Source organism: Mastomys coucha, unplaced genomic scaffold, assembly GCF_008632895.1.
Source record: "Mastomys coucha isolate ucsf_1 unplaced genomic scaffold, UCSF_Mcou_1 pScaffold16, whole genome shotgun sequence".
NCBI lineage: Eukaryota > Metazoa > Chordata > Mammalia > Rodentia > Muridae > Mastomys > Mastomys coucha.
Window position 1 is genome coordinate 50434787 of NW_022196898.1, and position 19915 is coordinate 50454701.

At 45.9% G+C, this 19915-nt stretch overlaps 1 protein-coding gene across 5 annotated transcripts in view; it reads left to right on the forward strand.

Annotated features, from left to right (window-relative positions):
- Ngf (nerve growth factor) overlaps positions 1–18829 on the forward strand; it is a 53982-nt gene extending 35153 nt beyond the window's left edge. For 4 of the 5 annotated variants that reach the window (XM_031374999.1, XM_031375003.1, XM_031375000.1 and 1 more), the window contains 2 exons: positions 11724–11847; positions 17927–18829. In XM_031374999.1, coding sequence (XP_031230859.1) covers positions 11724–11847; positions 17927–18664 — 862 coding nt within the window. In that variant the 3' untranslated portion in view covers positions 18665–18829. Of the gene's footprint in view, positions 1–11723; positions 11848–11902; positions 12987–17926 lie in introns of those variants that run through there. The other variant, XM_031375002.1, reaches the window with a different exon arrangement.
- Positions 18830–19915: the final 1086 nt, after the last annotated feature.

Sequence of the window (19915 nt, forward strand, 5' to 3'; positions counted from 1 at the left end):
CTTGTAGGCATTCATTTTTAGATAATTCTAAAGTTTATTAAGGTCTAAACTGAAAATTGTCATAAAATATGCATTGCCTTTGAAATAAAAGAAGAAAGAAGGAGAGAGAAGGGGACGGCACAAGGAGGGGAGAGGAAGGGATGTAGAAAAAAAGTTTCTAGACTGAAGCTGGAAAATAATATAATGTATAGGAAATAGGAAAGTTGATGTTGTAGACATAGCTCCATTCACCACTCATTTGGGACCTGCACAGGCCTAAGTAGTTGACCCATTCTGGGAATTATTTACCAATCTCAGGAGCTGACTCTATCCTGCCTCTGATAGCTGGCCCAACCGAAGGCTATCATCAGACTATGATAGCTTCAAATGCTTCTTCATTTTTTAGAGATGGTAATGATAGTGATGGCATTGATAGTCTAACTGTGATGGAGCTATTGATGGTGGGGTTAAAAATAATGGTGGCAAAATGGTTAAAGTGGCCATGTTGGCTAGATGGTGGTTGTCTTGGTTACATTTCTCACTGTTCTGAAAAAAGCAATTCAAGGGAGGAAGGGTTTGTTTTGCCTTAAAATTTTAGGATGCGGTTCCATCAGGGCAGGGATGTCCTGGTGGCCAAAGCATGAGGCAGTTGGTTGCTTGTTTTGTTTCTTTAGCTGGGATAGAGAGGGAGATGGAGATGAACGTTTATACTCAGTTTGCCTTCTTCGCCTTATGCAGCCTGGGATCCCATCCCATGGCACAATGTCACCCACCTCAATTAACCGAACCTTGATAATCCCTCAAGGGAAGTTTAAAGACTTGTTATCTTGGTGACCCTAGGTCCTGGCATATTAGATAACACAGCAGCAGTGACTGGGTAGTAGTGGTCAAGAAATGTCAAGGCTGGTGATGGCAATGTTGGTATGGTGGTGGTGGTGATGCTGGGATGTTCATGGTGGTAATCCTGGTATGATTATGGTGTTGATGCTGGGATGATCATGATGCTGATGCTGGGATGATCATGATGCTGATGCTGGGATGATCATGGTGCTGATGCTGGGATGATCATGATGCTGATGCTGGGATGATCATGATGCTGATGCTGGGATGATCATGGTGCTGATGCTGGGATGATCATGGTGCTGATGCTGGGATGATCATGGTGCTGATGCTGAGATGATCATGGTGCTGATGCTGAGATGATCATGATGATGATGCTGGGATGATCATGATGGTGATGTTGAGATGATCATGGTGCTGATGCTGGGATGATCATGGTGCTGATGCTGGGATGATCATGGTGCTGATGCTGGGATGATCATGGTGCTGATGCTGGGATGATCATGGTGCTGATGCTGGGATGATCATGGTGCTGATGCTGGGATGATCATGGTGCTGATGCTGGGATGATCATGGTGCTGATGCTGGGATGATCATGATGGTGATGTTGGGATGATCATGATGCTGATGCTGGGATGACCATGGTGCTGATGCTGGGATGATCATGATGGTGATGCTGGGAAGATCATGGTGCTGATGCTGGGGTGATTATAGTAGTGATAGTGGTGGTCACAACAGTGGATCATTGGAAATAACGTTCCCATGCTCTGTGAATCCAAATAAGGGACTTGATTTACATAAATGCTGTGATAGGTTTGGGAAGTAGATGGAGAAAATGGAATCACTTGGGTCTTATAACTTGATGAGCAACAGGTACCTCATGTACATGTTTAGGTAATTCCTCTCCTGAGGACAGAGTGGGGTGAAATAAACACACTTAGGCATATGTTGTTCTACTGGTTGGAAGAATCTGGAATTTTGTTGATATTTTGTTTAACTTTTTCTTTTATTGTTTGCATTTTTCTTTTATTCTTCATTTTTGTTTTATTGTTTTTTTTGAGCCTTAATCTATGTTTTGGGAGTGCAGAAATCAGGTCTGTGAGAAGAGGGGAAACTAGAAACAGTTCAAAAGTTATTCAAGCACCCTCTTTCCTGAGACCTGGGTAACACTCCTTAGACCAGGCATGGGGCATGCGTGGAAGGCCTTCGAGGTGCAGCTCTCTTAGCAGACAGGCCTGGCTCCAGGGATCTGGATAATTCACACAGAGAGGAGTAAGAGGCTAACAAATGTTTTCCATTGTCATTGTCCAGTCCCCACCAGGGTTCACATGTGTGTGCTGGGCTTTTTCTCTTTTTTTCATCCTTTCCTGGGTTATAACTAAACACTGAAGTGATTGCCCATCTCACTGGATTGCATAAGATGACTAGTAACCAGACTAGAGTACAGCCTTCTCCAGAAAAATGCTGGACAGGTAAAATAAAGCAGCGTGGGAGTAAGCAAGGGGGTTGTTTCATACAGCACCTGAATACACTTTGAGGGCCAACAAGGGCCCATAACCTAGTTCTCAGCAGCACCTGTCGGCTCACACATGTGGTGTGCTTCCAAGTACGTATCATCAGAGTGCTCGAGATTCAGAAATTGTGGGCGGAGCCACATTTTATCTTCCAATATAATGTGAAATAGTGATTCACTTTAGAGCAGCTGTGAAAAGAGTGTTCCATTCTGTTCAATAAACATTCCTTAAATGCCTACCCCAGGACATCCCTGGGGATAAAAATACACCTCAACTCTTAAGAAGTAGGTAATTCAACAGACACCTAAATTTATCCCAAGCCTCTAATGACTGTGACCCTGAGCACGATTCTCTTGGCGCTCTCTCCTGTGGTTCACTTTCCCTCTTAAGGCAGCAATTAGCCCAGGCAAACCTCACAGGCAAGTTCTGGCACTCACTCCAGGTCACCTTGTTCGGGGAGCTGCGGTCATGATGAAGCAGCTTCCTCCCACTGACTGGGACAGCGCATGAGAAAAGGGATCATTTCAAAAGCAAGTGTCTCTGTTTTTCACTCAGTGTCCCCTTGGCAGATGACTGACTCATCTGCCACACAGCTGTGAATCCTGTTCTGCAATCTCTTAGTCCCTTTGAGCATGCACGTGGCCAGTCACTCTAGTCACAGCTGGGACACTAAGCCACAGTCCCTCAACCCCTTGCAGGAGAGGGTCAGATAGAGACCTAGAACGGACACTGTCATTTCTCTTATACACCCAGTTCTGCCCATACTTCATTGCCCTGCTTTGGCCAAGTGTCAATAATAATATTATAAAAAAAAAAAAGACTGCATAAAATTCATTGGACTAACTAGATGTTGTACAGTGGGATAAAAGTTATTTTGTTAATACTCTCCTCTCAAGGTGGAAATGATATTTATCCTGATTTTTTTTGAGGTATCACTGGGGGGAAACCAAGTTGACCAACTTGGGTTTTCTCTCTCTCTCTCTCTCTCTCTCTCTCTCTCTCTCACACACACACACACACACACACACACACGAACACTGAACTTCAGAGTCTCTAGCCTCCCTTTGCAGCTAAATCTATAGGCTTATGTAGATGCTAAAACAAGTTAGTTTCTATTTCTCTGAATCTTAACCATGTAAAACTAGCTCTTTAGGAGCCACAAGTTGAATAGTGTGTGTGTGTGTGTGTGTGTGTGTGTGTGTGTGTGTGTGTGTGTGTAACTGAGTGTGGAAAACTGCCCTCCTGTCTAGAATTTCTAACGACCCACTGTGTTCTGGGTCTCTGGAGACAGATGCACTCTGTGGCTCTTTTGTTAGTTCTGGAGTGAATTTCCTCAGTGGAGAGCTTTCCTTTTGTGCATATTGCTGTTGTCAAAGAAGCTCTAAAAAGAAAGACACACGAAGATAGGAAACATTCTAAAATATAAGTACATGGGAGTCTAGTGACCTCAACAGACAGCAGCTTTTCATCACCCCTGAACGTTGCTCCTGAGATATTGTGTTAGATGAGTCGCCTTAACATAGCTCATGGATGCACATCCCAGGGCTCTTCTCTAGTGTAAACCATTCACAACTCCGGACTGGAGTATTGAGGCCAGACACAGGAAGTGGCTGAAACAGCAGCCCATACCCCACCCACAACACCAACAAACAAACCAGGGAATCAATTCATTTCCAGCGCTGTCTTAGCCTGGGGTAACTGGGGACTCTTCATTTGTGACATGCCCAGGCAAAGCTGGTGGTTATCTATTTCATGCCTTGGGTCGGATTCTCTGGGTGTGAAGCCAGCCGACAAGCCAGGAAATGTCAATGCAGAGGAGTGAGGGGGTTCAAAATCAGAGGCAGCTGTCGCTCCAGAGTTGTGAGGAGGGATTGTGAGAGTTGTGATGTACTTGGTCCCAGGCATTTGTGATCCCTGTTTTCTTGAAATGGGATGACTAGGTGAGATAATTCTTATAGTGAACCCACAGTACAACTTAAACAGAAATGTCCTCAGCATGAATACTTACCCACTGAGGCAGCATTTTGCTAGAACCCATATATCCAAGTCTCTGGCTCTCTGCTATCCTTCCCTGATTGAAGGAAAGGCTGGATGCCTGGCCTTCAAAAGCATCAAACGTTCCCCACCTCACCCCCCACCAACCCCCGCCCCCCTAGTATCTCTTAAGCTGGGATCTTTCCAGGTCTTTCTAAAGCTATGGATATTTAGCTTAATTCCTGGAGTTACATCTGACTTGCATTAGAGAGTCATGAGTTGTAACATTTCTTGTCCTACTGCTTGGAAAACATGCCACACACTGAGAGGAAGGGGCTCAAGAGGAACTGAGGACATGGGCCCCCATAAAGCAAACTGAATAAAGGGCCCCAGTCTAAGTTAACATTCGCTGGTACCGTTTGTTCTCATCCACATCTTCCAGGTTGTCATCTGTGATCTCCTGTGACCTGGAGACGGTTATCATTCAATGTGAACTTCGACTCCATGCCACTGGAGTCCCCCTTAGTCCAAGTCCTGCTGTCTGTACATAGTTAGAAGCATGGGACAGACCAGGCAAAGACCAAAAGCATAGTTGAAATAGATCTTTTTCTTGTGGTTTAAGGATCAGCCAGTTGGAACCAAAGAGATGTTTTCTTAAGGTTGCAGAGAAGTTTGCAAAACTATTGGATTGTTTTTGGCACTCAAACACAGATTATAGATATATCATTAACATTACCAAGCCGATGAGCTGGTCTATATAGACTGTTGTTTAGCAATCCTTTCTTGTAAAACTGCCCTTCCCCCAAACTCTGTGGGTGGAAGGCTGCTTTGTGTTTAGATAGCTTATCTACAGCACTAATGTCCTTGTAATTACCCGTACTTTGAAAACCTCTCTGTGGCATTGCACATTACAGAGCTCTTGAATTACTGCCGTCAGGTAAACACCATGCTGACTGTGGGCAGCTGCACACCATAGAAGGCCACTCACAGTTACAGCAAATGCTCTTTTCATTCCAAAGCTGAAGGGCAGCCAACCACAATGGCTTCTTCTTTGATCTGCTCCGGCTCTGGGAAAACGCCGAGAGAGCTTTTGTAATTTACCTCAACATCTCCCAATGAACCATAGGGCCAATTCTCTTTAAGAAATGTGACAAGACACTTTAGAATTGTCAGCATCAGACCAGTTGCTGGAAAAAGAATAATAGTTTTGCTGAAGCTTTGGTCTTCCTAAGTCCCTGGTGCCAGATGCACTATTTTCCTACTGGATCTGCCAAAACCACTAAAGCGTTAAAAGACATCAAATTGCCTCAAAGTGGCCCAAACTGAAATTTGTTTTTTAAAACAGAACAACAAAAGAACTCTTAGTCAGCAAACCTTACAGTCATAGTTCTTTCTAGAAAACGAATGATTAGGCTAAGAATTAGAAAAGCAGATTGACGGCATAAAAGACCTCCAGCTCTTCTCCCTTTGCACAGCATAAGGAATGACAGACAGGGGGTAAAATTAAGAAGAATGGCTATATAATGGAAACCACAATAGCAGCATCAAAACTTACTACACCCCAGGAACATGTTCTTAATGCTTGACCTAAAATGAGATTTCCTCACTTAGAACTCCACCAGGTAGAGTCAGAAGGAAGGGACGTAGCTTCCTGGCATCTTTGGACAATGCTCGTTGCTTTAGGGACTGGTTGGCCATTGCTTCATTGGAGCGCATGACATATAAAAGGTCCTAGAAGTCCACTGTCCCCAAATCTTTGGGAAAAAAATTCAGCAAACATTACTGAACTTTTTAGTATTAAGCCACCATCACTCCAACATTGAAGAATTTTTTTTAGAGTGGCCTGAAAAAGTCAAAAAGACTACTTCACAGATGCCGCTCGTATCTAGACAGTGAGGGGTTGCAAATACGAGCTCCCCCCATATCTTTTTGTTGCTTATAATATAATTGTACCTGTATTTTATATTTTCTAAGATATATGGATTTCTTGATAATGAATTTCTCTTAGTTGGCACATCAGATGCACTGTCAAACTTCTTCCTTTTCCCATGCAGAATGACTCTGGAGTTAGCTTTACACTTAGGTCTCCTAGGGAGCTTTTGGCTTTTTGGTTTTTTGGTTTGGTTTTTTTTCTGAGACAGGGTTTCTCTGTGTAGCCCTGGATGTCCTGGAACTCACTCTGTAGACCAGGCTGGCCTCGAACCCAGAGATACGCCTACCTCTGCCTCCCAAGTGCTGGGATTAAAGGAGTGTGCCACCACTGCCCAGCTTCCTAGGGAGCTTTTGAAAATTCCTAGTGAGCACAAAGTGCTTCAAGCCAGTGAAGCTAGGCTCCCTAGAGGTGGGATCCGGGCAGCATGGTGAATATGGAAAGCTGGCTTGATGAGTCGGCTATGTGGCTAGGGTTGAGAGTCACTGCTGCAGAGAACCGGAGGACAGTGGAAAGCAGAGACCAGCTTGCTAGATAGTCTTGCATAATCACGTATGAAGGACTTACAGGGATATCCACCACTCCTCATGAATTACCCACAGTAGCAAGTTGCTTGGGTTGTTGATTGGACTTGGATAGTTGATTGGACTTTAACAGTTTGGCCAAAATACCTCTGAGATGTAAAGAAAATAAATAGGAACTAAGGGAGGTAGGGAGATGATGATCAGAGAACCAAACACACAGCCTAATCTCCAGGATCTTCAGAAGAATATTTGCATCCCCCAGCTCTAGAAGACTCTGGGCTGATTGTCCATGGGTTCTAAGGCGAGGGGTCCCATGAAGGCAGGTAGGCAGTTCACAGCAGCAGGTCATCTCTGAGTTTGTCCTCTTTGGCTTGGATCTCTCACTCTATCATATTAGGTGGGGTTCTCTAGTGGAACAGGATCAATAGAACATAAATAGCAAAGAGGGATTATGTTAGATTGGCTTGCACATAGGTGCCGGGTAGTCCAACAATGTCCATCTGCTTGTTGGAGAGGTAAAGAGCCCAGTAACTACCAACTCAATCCATGCAGCTTGAGTCTTCAAACCAGTCTCAGACCAGAAAGTATGGAGGTTCCCTGGAAAACCACTGTTATAGAAACCATGTTAGGGTCAAGTCAGCAGAGGATGACATAGCTGTGTTAGACATACCTACCCCGAAGCAGAAAGGAAGGCAGGTCCTCTCCATGGCTTGTTCTTGGAACCTCTTTCAATCTGAGCCCACCCTTGATTGGAGCCTCTCACACTGAGAGCAGACCTTCGACTTCAATTAATCCTCTCTAGAAATCCCCTGCTGATGTGCCCAGAGGAACATCTCCATCTCCTAAGTGATTTTCATCCAGTCCCTTGGAGACTGAGATAGCCAGCACAGAGCCTTATTATTCATAAACTTGGGTGATAAATAGCAATACAGTAAATATTAAATCCCAAGCTGTCTTGTTTCTAGTACTCAAGATATCTACCCAGGACTTTGCATTATCAACAAGTTTTAATGCAGTGCTATTACTATATTGCATCAGACCAGGCCAGACTAGCAGAGACACAGCAGATTTCAATAGAATTTCACTGTGTTTTATAAGAAGGACTGTAAGGTAGTTTATAAATGAGCTGTGTTCTATTTCCACACATTTATCAAGAGTATAAGAACCATTGGACATCTTTTTAAGTAATTATGAGAACAATTAGGGATTTAAAAATAGGTATCCATTTAGTTTGCTTGTCTCTGATGTATTTGCATTAGAAAATGGCAATATTTAAATTGGATTTAATTTTAGAGCCTCAGCTTTTCCTAGGACAAGACTAAAGCAACAACACCTATAAAAATCAGTCAATATTCTTGGCAGGAAATTCTCTTTCCTGCAGCAAACTGCTGTACCAGCATTGTATGAGATAAGACTGAGGGCATGGAAGATGTTGGAAGGAGTCTCTAATGTAGCCATCAGGCACCTGGATGGTATGGGCAGGAGACTGGTGCACACCAAGGTTACCTGCGCAAGAGGCTATGGATATATAGCTAGGAAACTTGTGGTTGTGTGGACTCCATTCCACTGGGGAGGCAGGACGCAGGAAGTGGACTGAGCTTACCCCATGTGGTCATCAGATGGGTGTCTAGCTGTAGGGAAGCCAGAGCAACATCTCAGACACTGCTCAGGGGTAGGAGTGCAGTCTGAGGCACAGGGCAGCCAGAGCTGGCTTGGGGGTCCCTGGGCCTGCAAGGAGACTGGGGACATCTGGTTCTCAAGCTCTTGGGCACCATTAGCTCTTGGGCTTCTGCTGGGAGCCACAGAAGAGCTGAGAACAAAGTGAGGGCCTTAGGGCTGGATCTAGCCCAGGGCCAAGGGAGAAAAAGAGGAGAGAGCTCTGACTGGATCCCATAGGGATGAGTCCTTGGTTTGGTTGCAGCTCAGAGAGGCCTTCTGCAGGAGATTTGACAGTGACTCTATTGCTAAAGGCCTCCACAGCTCCCCACAGCGGATCCCAGTGAAAAGAGGCAGTTCATGGTTTTAAGGCATTTATTCTCATGGCGGTAAGTAGATGAGTAAAGCCATACCCCCACTCCTCATGGCAGGCCTGGGGTTAAATGCCTTTTGTAGGGAGGAGTGTCTGGGAAGGAGAGTTTATTGGCTAAGTGTTCCAGGCCTTTAGGTACTTCATTAAAATGGAGATCTGTCTTGAGGCTACATCAAGTCTTCTACCTGTGGAGGGGCTTGGGGCATTGCCCTTATGTGACTGATGGCCACAAATCTATGGAGGATCCAGGTGCCCAGGAGCAGGGCAAAATGTCTTCTGTCTCTTCAGGGTCGCTGGGGTTTCTAGCCTTAACTCAACCAGGAACCAAGCTGCCTTTCACAGTCCTACAGGCACGTCTCCAGAGCTGTGGACTGTGTATATATAATTTATATTGGCAGCCTCTCCAATTCCAATCACTCAGACTAGAAGGCATAATAGAAGAGTATCTAGAACATTTACAGATGGTTACTTTTCCTTCTCTGGTTGTTCCATGGATTAAAGGTGAATGCTTATTGTGTATTGTAGAAAGCAAGTGGGCAGGCTGTAGCAATGGGATCCCCAAACTCACTCTCCCCTGCTGATATAAAGTCCTTCTACGTATGCCTTTCACTCCCGTCCACACTCCAACCCTTGTTACAGCCAGCTCTTGAGCTCAATCAAAGGCTGTGTAGTGGTTTTTCTCTCCATTCTTCTGCAGCCCCTACTCATCCTTAAGAACCCTGCTCAGATGTTACCCCTTCATGAGCATATGGCTCTGACTAGCCTGGATGAACAAAATAGGATCCTACATTTATTGTGCTTCCCCATCACAAGTAATGTACACCCTGATCATTACACTAATTTAAATGTTTGGCTTGTACTGACCTTTCCTCCACCCCCACCCCCTGGATGATTTGCTATATGAAATACTGTGTCTTATTTCTCTCTGTGTCCCTAGAACCTAGCACAGTGTCTGGCCCAGGGACTGAAATTCCAGTGTTTAATTGATGAGATTAATGAATTTCAATGTAAGGGTGGTGAAAAGATTGCTTACTCCTAGAGGCTTAGACTCACAGAGGACCAGAGCCAGAGGGACCTGAGTTGTAATCTGTTCCTCTAGGTGACACAGAGACATTCAGAGTAGTGTCTTACCCAAGAATCAGAGTCAGGGCACAGATCAGGGGCTTCCGACCTTCCAACCTGTGCACTTCCGCCAAGTCCCCAGCAGAAGAGCTTGTGGAACAGATGAGTTTTCCCCCTGAGTGATGAGGCTAGTAACACATACTTCCTATTCCGGGCACATGCCACCCACCCTCCCTCCCTCAGGCCAAGCATTGAGGTGTTATTTGCTATAAACTCTGACAGAATTTTTGAAGAGCATTCAAGTTAGGTTTTCTCCATGCCTGTTTTCTTTTTCAGTTGTGTATCAGAAGGTTTTTCTGGTAATGTTCGAAACGCGAAAGGAGTATACTGAGCAGGGTTTGGAAGGGCTTCCCAGTAACACAGAAGCCACTCCTGGTTCCCTCCCACCTCCCCTACTCTCCAGCCCCTCTTCAGGGCCAGGCAGTCACCCCTCAGGAGGTTTCCATGACATCTGCTGCCACAGGAAAAGGGGGAAGTGATGGGGGTCATGGGGAGGCAAGGAATGGCCCCATGAAGGGTTTGTGGGACTTGAAAAAGTATAGACAATACAGACAAAGGTGTGATTCTCGAGCTTTCCTTACAGATTTTCTTCATAGACTTATTCATCTGTCCATTTGTCCTTCAACATTACCATGACACTCTCCTGCTTAAAGCCCCCACTCTCTTCCTGTTGGCTCCAGGGATGCAACTATGGCCCCTGGCTTCACTCTAAAGACCTGATTGCTCTACCTCTCCAGCTCATCTCAGGTCTCTTCCTTCATGCAAGTTACTTTGACTTACCTATGTCCAGGGCTTTGGCACTCTTCCTTCCATCCGGAGTACTCTGCTCGCCATTCCTTGTCATCAGCTTGAGGGCAGCTTCCTTGAGGAGCTCCTTACTGAGCACTCTATCGACATGCCCAAACCCCGTACTCCAGTTTCTCTCATCACACCATACCTATTCTCTTTATGGCACGAGCAGAGTCCAAAGTTATTTATTTGTATTAGACTGGGAGATCACAATAGAGGTTGAGAACTTACCTGTTTTATATCCTGTTGTGCCTCCAGCACCAAAAGTAGTGTTCGCTCAGGAAATGAATGAATGAATGAATGAAGCACCTACATGTATCATGTGACAGAATTAGTAGGAAAACAGAGGCTCTAGAAGCTATAAGTTACAGCATATTTCCCCCTCATTGTGTCATCTTCATAGCTTCCAATTCCTGAAATTTGATTTTTAGTGTAGTGCCCCAAGACCTCTGTCCTGATACGGCAAGAGGTCCAAGTGATGAGTCAAGTAGTTTGTCCCATTCCCACTTCTTGTCTTGTATTTCCATCATAGAATTGGCTTGTTGGAATTGTTGGGACTTTTGTATTTTGAGTATTGTGTCACCAAGGCTGGGTGAAGCTAGGTCTACTACATCTGCTCTTGGGTAGTGTATGAAATAATTTTCATTTTGGTTTAGGTACCAGTGGAGCATAACTCCACTATGGATCTGGAAGCCACTGCACTAGGTATAGCCCTACAGTGGACTGTGTCCAGGTTAAAACTAGTAAAGGCAGGTACCATTACAGGGCCATGCAAGACCTGAGCTCTGCCAGATCAGGGCCATGCAAGACCTGAGCTCTGCAGGACCAGAGCTATGTAAGCCTAGGACTCTGGAAATCTTGGCAACGTGCCTTCCTGGGTCCTAATGTTGCTAAAATACTGGAGTTGTGGAAATAGTGCTTGCCTTATTGAGACATTCCTTCCTCTCTGCCTAGGGCTCAGGTGTCCACCCATCTGCTAGGGATGATGGTCACCCTTGTCTAATGTCAGCTCTCCTTCACAGAGTTTTGGCCTGTGGTCGTGCAGTCCAGGGGGCTGGATGGTATGCTGGACCCAAGCTCACCTCAGTGTCTGGGCCCAATAAAGGCTTTGCCAAGGACGCAGCTTTCTATCCTGGCCACTGTGAGGTAAGTGCCTGTGGGACAGCTGCCTTCCTGGGGTGTCTAGCTCTACAGCTGCTAGACTTGGAAGCTCCCAGTGACACACTGCAGGAAAGACTCTGCAGGTTCTAAAAGGGGAGTCAGACCTGATGGTTCAGTAAGGGCCAAAGCTCTTAGTGGCACTGCAAATGGGACTTGTCCAAAGAGGTCCTTTTGCTCTGTAGCTTTTAGGGATACAACCCAAGCCCTTGAGTAGACAGACAGCAAGAGACAGATATTCCACACTTCCCAGAGCGGTCTGAGCAGGTGCCCTTGTAAGGCAGAAAATCTGTGGTCATTCTTGGAACCTGAGTAGAGGAGTGGGGAAGAGTTCCCTATCTGGACATTGGCAGGCCTGGCTCTAAGTTCTACTTTACCCAATGTCAAGGACCAAGTGTCCTCTGTCCCTTCAGCCATAAAATGGGAAGGGATGAACACAGCCTTGTCCCAGGTGGTTGTGATGACTGATGAGACATAAGATGTGACTCTGGGACTCAGAACAGCACATTCTGTTCCTGTGCCCATAGCTCACACACCTGACCTGAAGAACAGCAGCTGATCAGAGGATCTAGAACCTTCTAGACTCTCTGGCCAAATGTCACCATCATGGGCATCATATATACTTTTTGATCAAGATATACTTGGATCTGGATCCTAGATGCCTTTGTGATACTCAAAAACCTGAGATGTCAGGCATAAAAGTGATCAACCATCAGTGCATTCCTTTGGCTCTGCATGTATGGTACCATGGAGGAGAAACTCATACCCTGAGAACTGAATTTGAATGTTGGAGTGATTATGTGCATGTCAGGATACACTGTCAATCACAGAGTGCAGAGGCTGGGCAACAGAGTGGTCCTGGCACATACTAGCTACATTACCCCAAATCATTCAGACCCTCTAAGGCTAGTCTAGTAACTCTCAAAATGTGCTCCGGATCTCCAGCATCTGTGTCATCTGTAACTTGTCTGATATATCTCTTCTACTGACAGCCCTAAGCCTAGAGAATCAACAATTCTACAAGTAGACAAAGCTGCCTGGCTTAACAGAACTCCAGGTGCACCTGATGCCTGAAAGACTTCATTCTCTGATGTCACTTCCAAGCTGTGCCTCCTCCTGAGTCCTGGGTAGGCAGAAGAAGCTCTGTTCTGTTACCACTCACCTGTGTTCATAACAGGACTCCTCAGGAATCCCTCCCTAGGGAGTTAAGGAGCCCTTGAATTTCTTTTATACTCCTTGTAGGCTCTAGCAGAATTCTCTAGTCTTAAAATGGAAACCAGCAGCCATTTTACATTTAGAATGGAGGCCAAGTTAAAAGCAGAATGTGATCCCCTTGACCCCCTATCAGATTGCAGCCAGTGAGATGGAGGAAGCTAGATTTCCTGGGTCACAAGCATAGTCTCTCTGGCTAACAATTGATGACCCGGGTTCACAGATCTGATCTCTAGCCCAAGAATTGTAAGTAGCTCTTAACATCTCTCTGTAAGATAGAGACTTCTCTTCTTCCCTTCTATGAGGTGCTTCTAGCTGGTAGGCCTCTTGGTAACTTAAGGCAAGGACTAGTGAGGATCAACTGTTTAGCTCTGTCTGGCAGATCAGACTATCACCTAGTCAGAGAGGGCCAGACTTGTGTAAAGATTATTCACCGATACAGGAACATCTCCTACTATGGAGGTAAATGTTGGTAATCCACAGAACACTGTTAGCCAGGGAGAGAGTCTTGATGGAAGCTGGGGACAAAGCTACCCCAAGAACAGGCTCCCCTCTTTCCCAGTCTCTTAACTTCCATTCTGGATAGAAGCATGACAAAACGAACATTTGTACCTGAAATGGGATGTGTTCCTTCATGTGAGCCCCAGCTTCTCTCCCCAGATAAATATCTCACTCAGACATGTGCCATAATGATACACAGAGGGCTCACCTGCTCAGGACACAGACTCTAAAGGCTCACTATGATGAGGGGTAAATCAACCCCTCCCTGGCTCACTACGATGAACCTTTAAAGGTTGAGGGGTAAATCAACCCCTCCCTGGCTCACTATGATGAACCTTTAAAGGTTGAGGTACATCAAACCCTTCCCAGCTCACTTCATCCATGGAGAGAATGCTGTTTGGTACTAGTTCACTGTGTCACTGGAATGGAAAACAGTGTGGATTTCTTCTCTCTTTTTCTAATGACTATGACATTTTTCTAGTAATTTTTAAAGAGTATGGGAACACACCATTATGAATAAATCAATATGGTTCTCCCAAATTACATTTTAATCAAAAACTGAAGGGATCTGCTTGAGCTATTTTCAACTCTTAATGAACTATCTGCCCATAATGCAAGTCTCCATGGCCACTGAATAGCCATGGATACCATGTGCTAACCCAACAGCAAATCCACAGACAGCATTAAGAGTTTAAATGATTGTGGAGTCTGTTGTGTAGAGTAAGCATGTGCTATATAGAGTAGGAAAGTTTATAATTCCATAAAATAAAGTCAAAGTCTGTAGACACCTTAAATATCAGCCCTCAGGTGGAGCAGTCAAGTCACTCAGAAAGAAAGAGGTGCTTCCATGCACAATGCTCTTTACAGGTAGAGGTGTCACGGTAGACAACAATGAAGTAGACAGCTTTCTGCCTATGTGGAGCTCTCTCCCCCCCATCAGAGAAGATAAGAGAACACACCTGCCATAAGGCAAGTGTGCTAGGTAGGTTTTTTTCTGCCTAGAGCAGTGGTTCCCAACCTGTGGCTTGCCTATGCTTTGGAGGTCAAATGATCCCTTCACTGGGGTCACCTAAGACCATCGGAAAACACAGATATTTACATTATGATTCATAACAGTAGCAAAATCACAGTTATGAAGTAGCAATGAGAATAATGTTATGATTGAGGGTCACTACAATATAAGGAACTGTATTAAAGGATTGTGGCATTAGGAAGATTGAGAACCACTGGCCTAGAGTCAGAAGTTATTGGAGTGATGCCATTGATGTTAGAGGTTGGGAGACAACAGGATGGATTCTGACAGTAGATAGAGAGAGAAGAAAAGGGACAGGGGGTGAAGGGGAAGCATTCCAGGAGGAAAGAGCCCACAGCAAGGGCAGGGGTGGCTAAGCACAGGGCAGGAGCTGTGCCAAGAGTTCATGTTCGTGGAATGAAGAAATGTGAAGTAAAGTGGGAGGAGGTGGGGCAGTTGTCAGGCTGAGTGAGCCATAGACAAGGGCTCACCACTGGCTTCTTTGATCAAATTCCTGAGGTCAGAGAAATGCATTAAGAAGCTTAATGGGGAAGTCATGGGATAAGGCACTAGAATAAGAGAGAGAAATGTCCAGAACATCAGGTGGGATGTAGTCCCACCATCTGAATCCAAAACACAGAAATGAGGCTGGAAAGGAAGTTACAGTACAGGGAATGCTACTCCAGCAGAACTCAAAAGGCAACATAGAGAGGTCTGGATGAAGGGCAGAACCAGAGGCCAGGATGAGCTGAGATTTGCAGCTGGTGAATGAATGTATAATGGTCTTAGTAATGGGAAAGCAAAATGTGAAGATACCATTTAAGAGAATGAGAAGCAGGGGCAATAGAGAGAGTGACTGTGGAACTTTTTTGAGAAGAAACCAGATGATCCATCATCCTGCTCCTACTACTGATACAGAAGACAAAGATGGGACTGTGGTAGAATTGAGCATGAAGGTTTTGTTCATTGATGTCTTGCACTGAGACTGTCAATATCCATAGAGAGATGCCCTCAGGAAGCAGGAGGTACAGAGAAGGTTCCAAGGGAGCAGGTGGTCCAGGGATGGAGCTATGGGAGTCAGCAGTCTGTTCAGAAGAGGATGGACTTCCCCAGCAGAGCCTCCAGGATGAGACAATGAGAAACAGCAAGGCAGGCTTTGTTTCCATTGAAACCCTAAACTCTGGTCAGCTTTGCTTCAGTTCCTGATCCAGTTCTAACAGGTGTTACCAATTTGGGTGTAAAAGTATGGACTTCAGTTGTGTGTCTTCTGCCTTAATTCACCTGATGAAAGATAATGTGTACCGAGAAGAAAGGCGTGGAACAAGAGAAGGAACAGACATAAAAGGCTAGATGAGCTGCCAAAAGAATGATCGATCCTTGAAGAGTTGGCAAGACGATTATCAGCAAGACCTTTAGCCATCAGATCTGGGTGGGGGAATCAAAAACTCAGATATACTGACTGCCTCCTTCTCTGCATGGGTGGCTGGAGAAGTGGAGCAACAAAAAGCATTCCTCAAAGAGAAAAGAATGTGGTTGGGTTTTTCTTGGATCCCACCAAGAATAGTACTATATGGGATTCACTGGCTGAATGCAGATGGGAAGGCACTGTGCAGCCTTGGGCACAGTTAAAAGGACCCATGGCTGTAATAGAAAGCAAAGGGTGGGCTTCTCTGACACCTCCATTCAATCTTTTCCTTGTTCTACATTTATTTCTTGAGGATCTGTAACATTCCAGACACGAGAATGAATATCCACATCACCAGGTGAAGGAAATGCACAAGATAGATGTCCCCATAGTGATGGGGGAAGCTGCCTCCCAGGTGGATTAGACAAGGCTGTGTCCTCCTGGACCACACATCCAGAGGGTGGACAAAGATACAGGCTTTATAGAAGTCTGAGAGAGGAAGAACAATGAGCTCTGAAAACCCATGGATGGAGGGGTCCCAGAGAGTGGACAGCAGCAATAGACCTAAAGAAGACAAAGTCTTTGTCTTAATAGAGATGCAATAACTCGGAATCAACACATGCTTAGTCCAGATATTTAGCCTGGAAAATAGTGTTTACTACCCACAAGGAAACTAAGATTCAGTCAATTAAATGGCTTTCAAATGCTGACAAATACCTGAGCTGGATATCCCAAGTTTTCCCAGATTTAAATACATAGATAGATACAGATTATATAGATACATAGATATATAGATATATAGATACATAGATATATAGATATGTAGATATATATTCAGCAGGAAAGAATACATATGCATACATTCCGACACATGCATACAACACAGAGAAAAAGGCAGACAGATGGAACACTTATATGTTTGTTATTAAAGCTTCAAGGAGCAGGAAATATCCAAAATAGGCTGAAACAATAGGGGAGGAGGCAAAATGATCCATCAGCACAGGAAGTGAGAGAAAAGATAGAGTGGGGGGGGGAAGCTTGGAAAACACTCTGTGGGAAATTCTTCTGAGCTAGCCACGATCTGCGGAAGCTTCATAAAGGAGGTGACTTTTGATCCAAATCTGCGGGTGTGAACTGGTGCTCGCTATGGGCAGGACAATGGTCCCCAGAACAGAACTGACTCTAGTGTCACTCAGGGTGAGCTTGGTAGAACCTGATGTTTGCTCTATACTCACATTCAAGCAATGAAAAGAAAGTACCTGTACAAAACTGAAGGAGAGAAGCGGGAAGGAGGGAAGAAGCGCACGCTGGCTTGGTAAGGGGTGTTTGGATTCTCTTTCTGGCCTAGCTTTTGCCTGTTCTGGCCTCCTCACATGTGAGAGAGAGATGGCGATTCCTAACTAGAATGCCCCACTCCCCAGAATCTTCAGTTACCTGTGGTGTTTTGTGGGCTTATTTCAAGAACGCCTAGTCTCCAGGCTTAGAGCTACTAAGTGAAGGAAAAATTTCAGTGCTAGCCCTTCAGGCCACGCTCGCTGCACTGCCTTCCAGAACCTTGCCAAGGGAATCACATTCAGGGTGCAGGCACCACCACCATCCAGCCCTTTAAGCTGGCAGAGAGCCCAAAGGATTCTGTGAGTGACAACTCCAAGTTTCTAGTCGGGAATTCAAGGGTCCCGCTGCTTCCCAGAACAGAACGACCACACAGCCTGCTCCGGTTAATGCCAGCAATCCCGGTGTGATTGCTGCCCGCACTCTTTCTCCTCTCATAAGTGTTCTACTTTGGGAGGTAAATCTGGGCTCACTACCCATAGCCTACCAATGAAGGCTCCTGGCATCCTCTTGGGAGAACCCTGTGAGGGAGCCCGACACATCCCGATAATGCTTAGCACCGCTCCCTACAACTATAGGTAACTTCTCTGTCTTTGTCATTCCAGGTGCATAGCGTAATGTCCATGTTGTTCTACACTCTGATCACAGCGTTATTGATCGGCGTACAGGCAGAACCGTACACAGATAGCAATGTCCCAGAAGGAGACTCTGTCCCCGAAGCCCACTGGACTAAACTTCAGCATTCCCTTGACACAGCCCTCCGCAGAGCCCGCAGTGCCCCTGCTGCACCAATAGCTGCCCGCGTGACAGGGCAGACCCGCAACATCACTGTGGACCCCAGACTGTTTAAGAAACGGAAACTCCGCTCACCCCGTGTGCTGTTCAGCACCCAGCCTCCACCCACCTCTTCCGACACACTGGATCTAGACTTCCAGGCCCATGGTACAATCTCCTTCAACAGGACTCACAGGAGCAAGCGCTCATCCACCCACCCAGTCTTCCAAATGGGGGAGTTCTCAGTGTGTGACAGCGTCAGTGTGTGGGTTGGAGATAAGACCACAGCCACGGACATCAAGGGCAATGAGGTGACAGTGCTGGGCGAGGTGAACATTAACAACAGTGTATTCAAACAATATTTTTTCGAGACCAAGTGCCGAGCCCGCAATCCTGTTGAGAGTGGATGCCGGGGCATTGACTCCAAGCATTGGAACTCATACTGCACCACGACTCACACCTTTGTCAAGGCGCTGACAACAGATGACAGACAGGCTGCCTGGAGGTTCATCCGGATAGACACAGCCTGTGTGTGTGTGCTCACCAGGAAGGCTCCACGAAGAGGCTGATATGCCTGCAGCCCCCTACCCCACCTGCCCCCTCCACACTCTCCTGGGCCCCTCCCTACCTCAGCCTGTAAATTATTTTAAATTATAAGGACTGCATGATAATTTATCGTTTATACAATTTTAAAATCATTATTTATTAAATTTTCAAAGCATCCTGTGTACCCACACTTGAGTCCTTTCTCTCGGTAAAAGTACCCCTCTCCCCAAAGTTTGAGAGAGTGTAAAAATGAACTGTCCCCAGCCACTCCCGGCACCACAGCCTGTCTGAAACCCTCATTCCCAGGCAGAGCTGCTCTGGGGCTGGCTAACTAGTTTCAGACACTGCTCTGCACCCAGCATGATTAGTGAGGGAAGTCAGCCTGCAGGCTCTGGTCTGCATTCCAGAGCCAAGTCTACCAAATCCTTGGATTATCTGCTGCACAGCATGGATCCGTGAGCTTTGATTGCTTCGCTTGAGGAGTGAAGAGTAGTTGAGACTGGTCAGAAAGCAGGTTGCTATGTACATAGGCAGCCAGCCTCCCACCTCTGAGAGACCCAGGCTGGTCCTTGGAGGATACTGAGAACTCCCAGTGTGGATAAGTAGAGGCTTCACCGGTCTTCTGGCTTCAGTCAATTGGATGGGCAGTCTGATGGAGCTGTAGCAAGATCATCTGTCATGGCAGATCTGATTTCATGTTAAGATTGCCTTAGCTCTGCTGGCTGCTCCTGTACTATTCCCCTGTGACTGCCTGCAGAAAGACTTCACTACCCCAAGAAAACAGTAGGGCTTCCAAATGTCTTGCCACCCACGCACAGGAGCAGCTCTAGCAGCAACTGTCGGTGGCCCTAGCGACCCAGCATCGACTTCCAAGTGGAAAGCCAGGGACCAGTCAGAAAAGTGCTCCTGAAGGATTTTAATTCTTATTTAGATGATCTCCACAAGTGACCAGAGATGGCTGGGACAAGACCTGTAGAGATCGGAGAGCTGAGGTAGAACAGATGTGGTAAGGACACAAGCTCTGGAAGATGGAGAGGAGAGAGGCTAAGCCAGTAGGGCACAGCTGCTTTCTGTGCATGCGTGTGTGCATGCATGTGCGTGTGTGTGCATGTGTGTGCATGCATGTGCATGCTTGTGTGCATGTGTGTGCATGTGTGCGCTGTCTATCCTTTACCAAAGTCCTTTCTTCCTAGACAGCCAGTTCCCTGCGTAGCTTGGGGCAAGGGGTAATTTTTTTTTTTAATGTGCTCATGCCCACTGTCTCAAGAGCAATA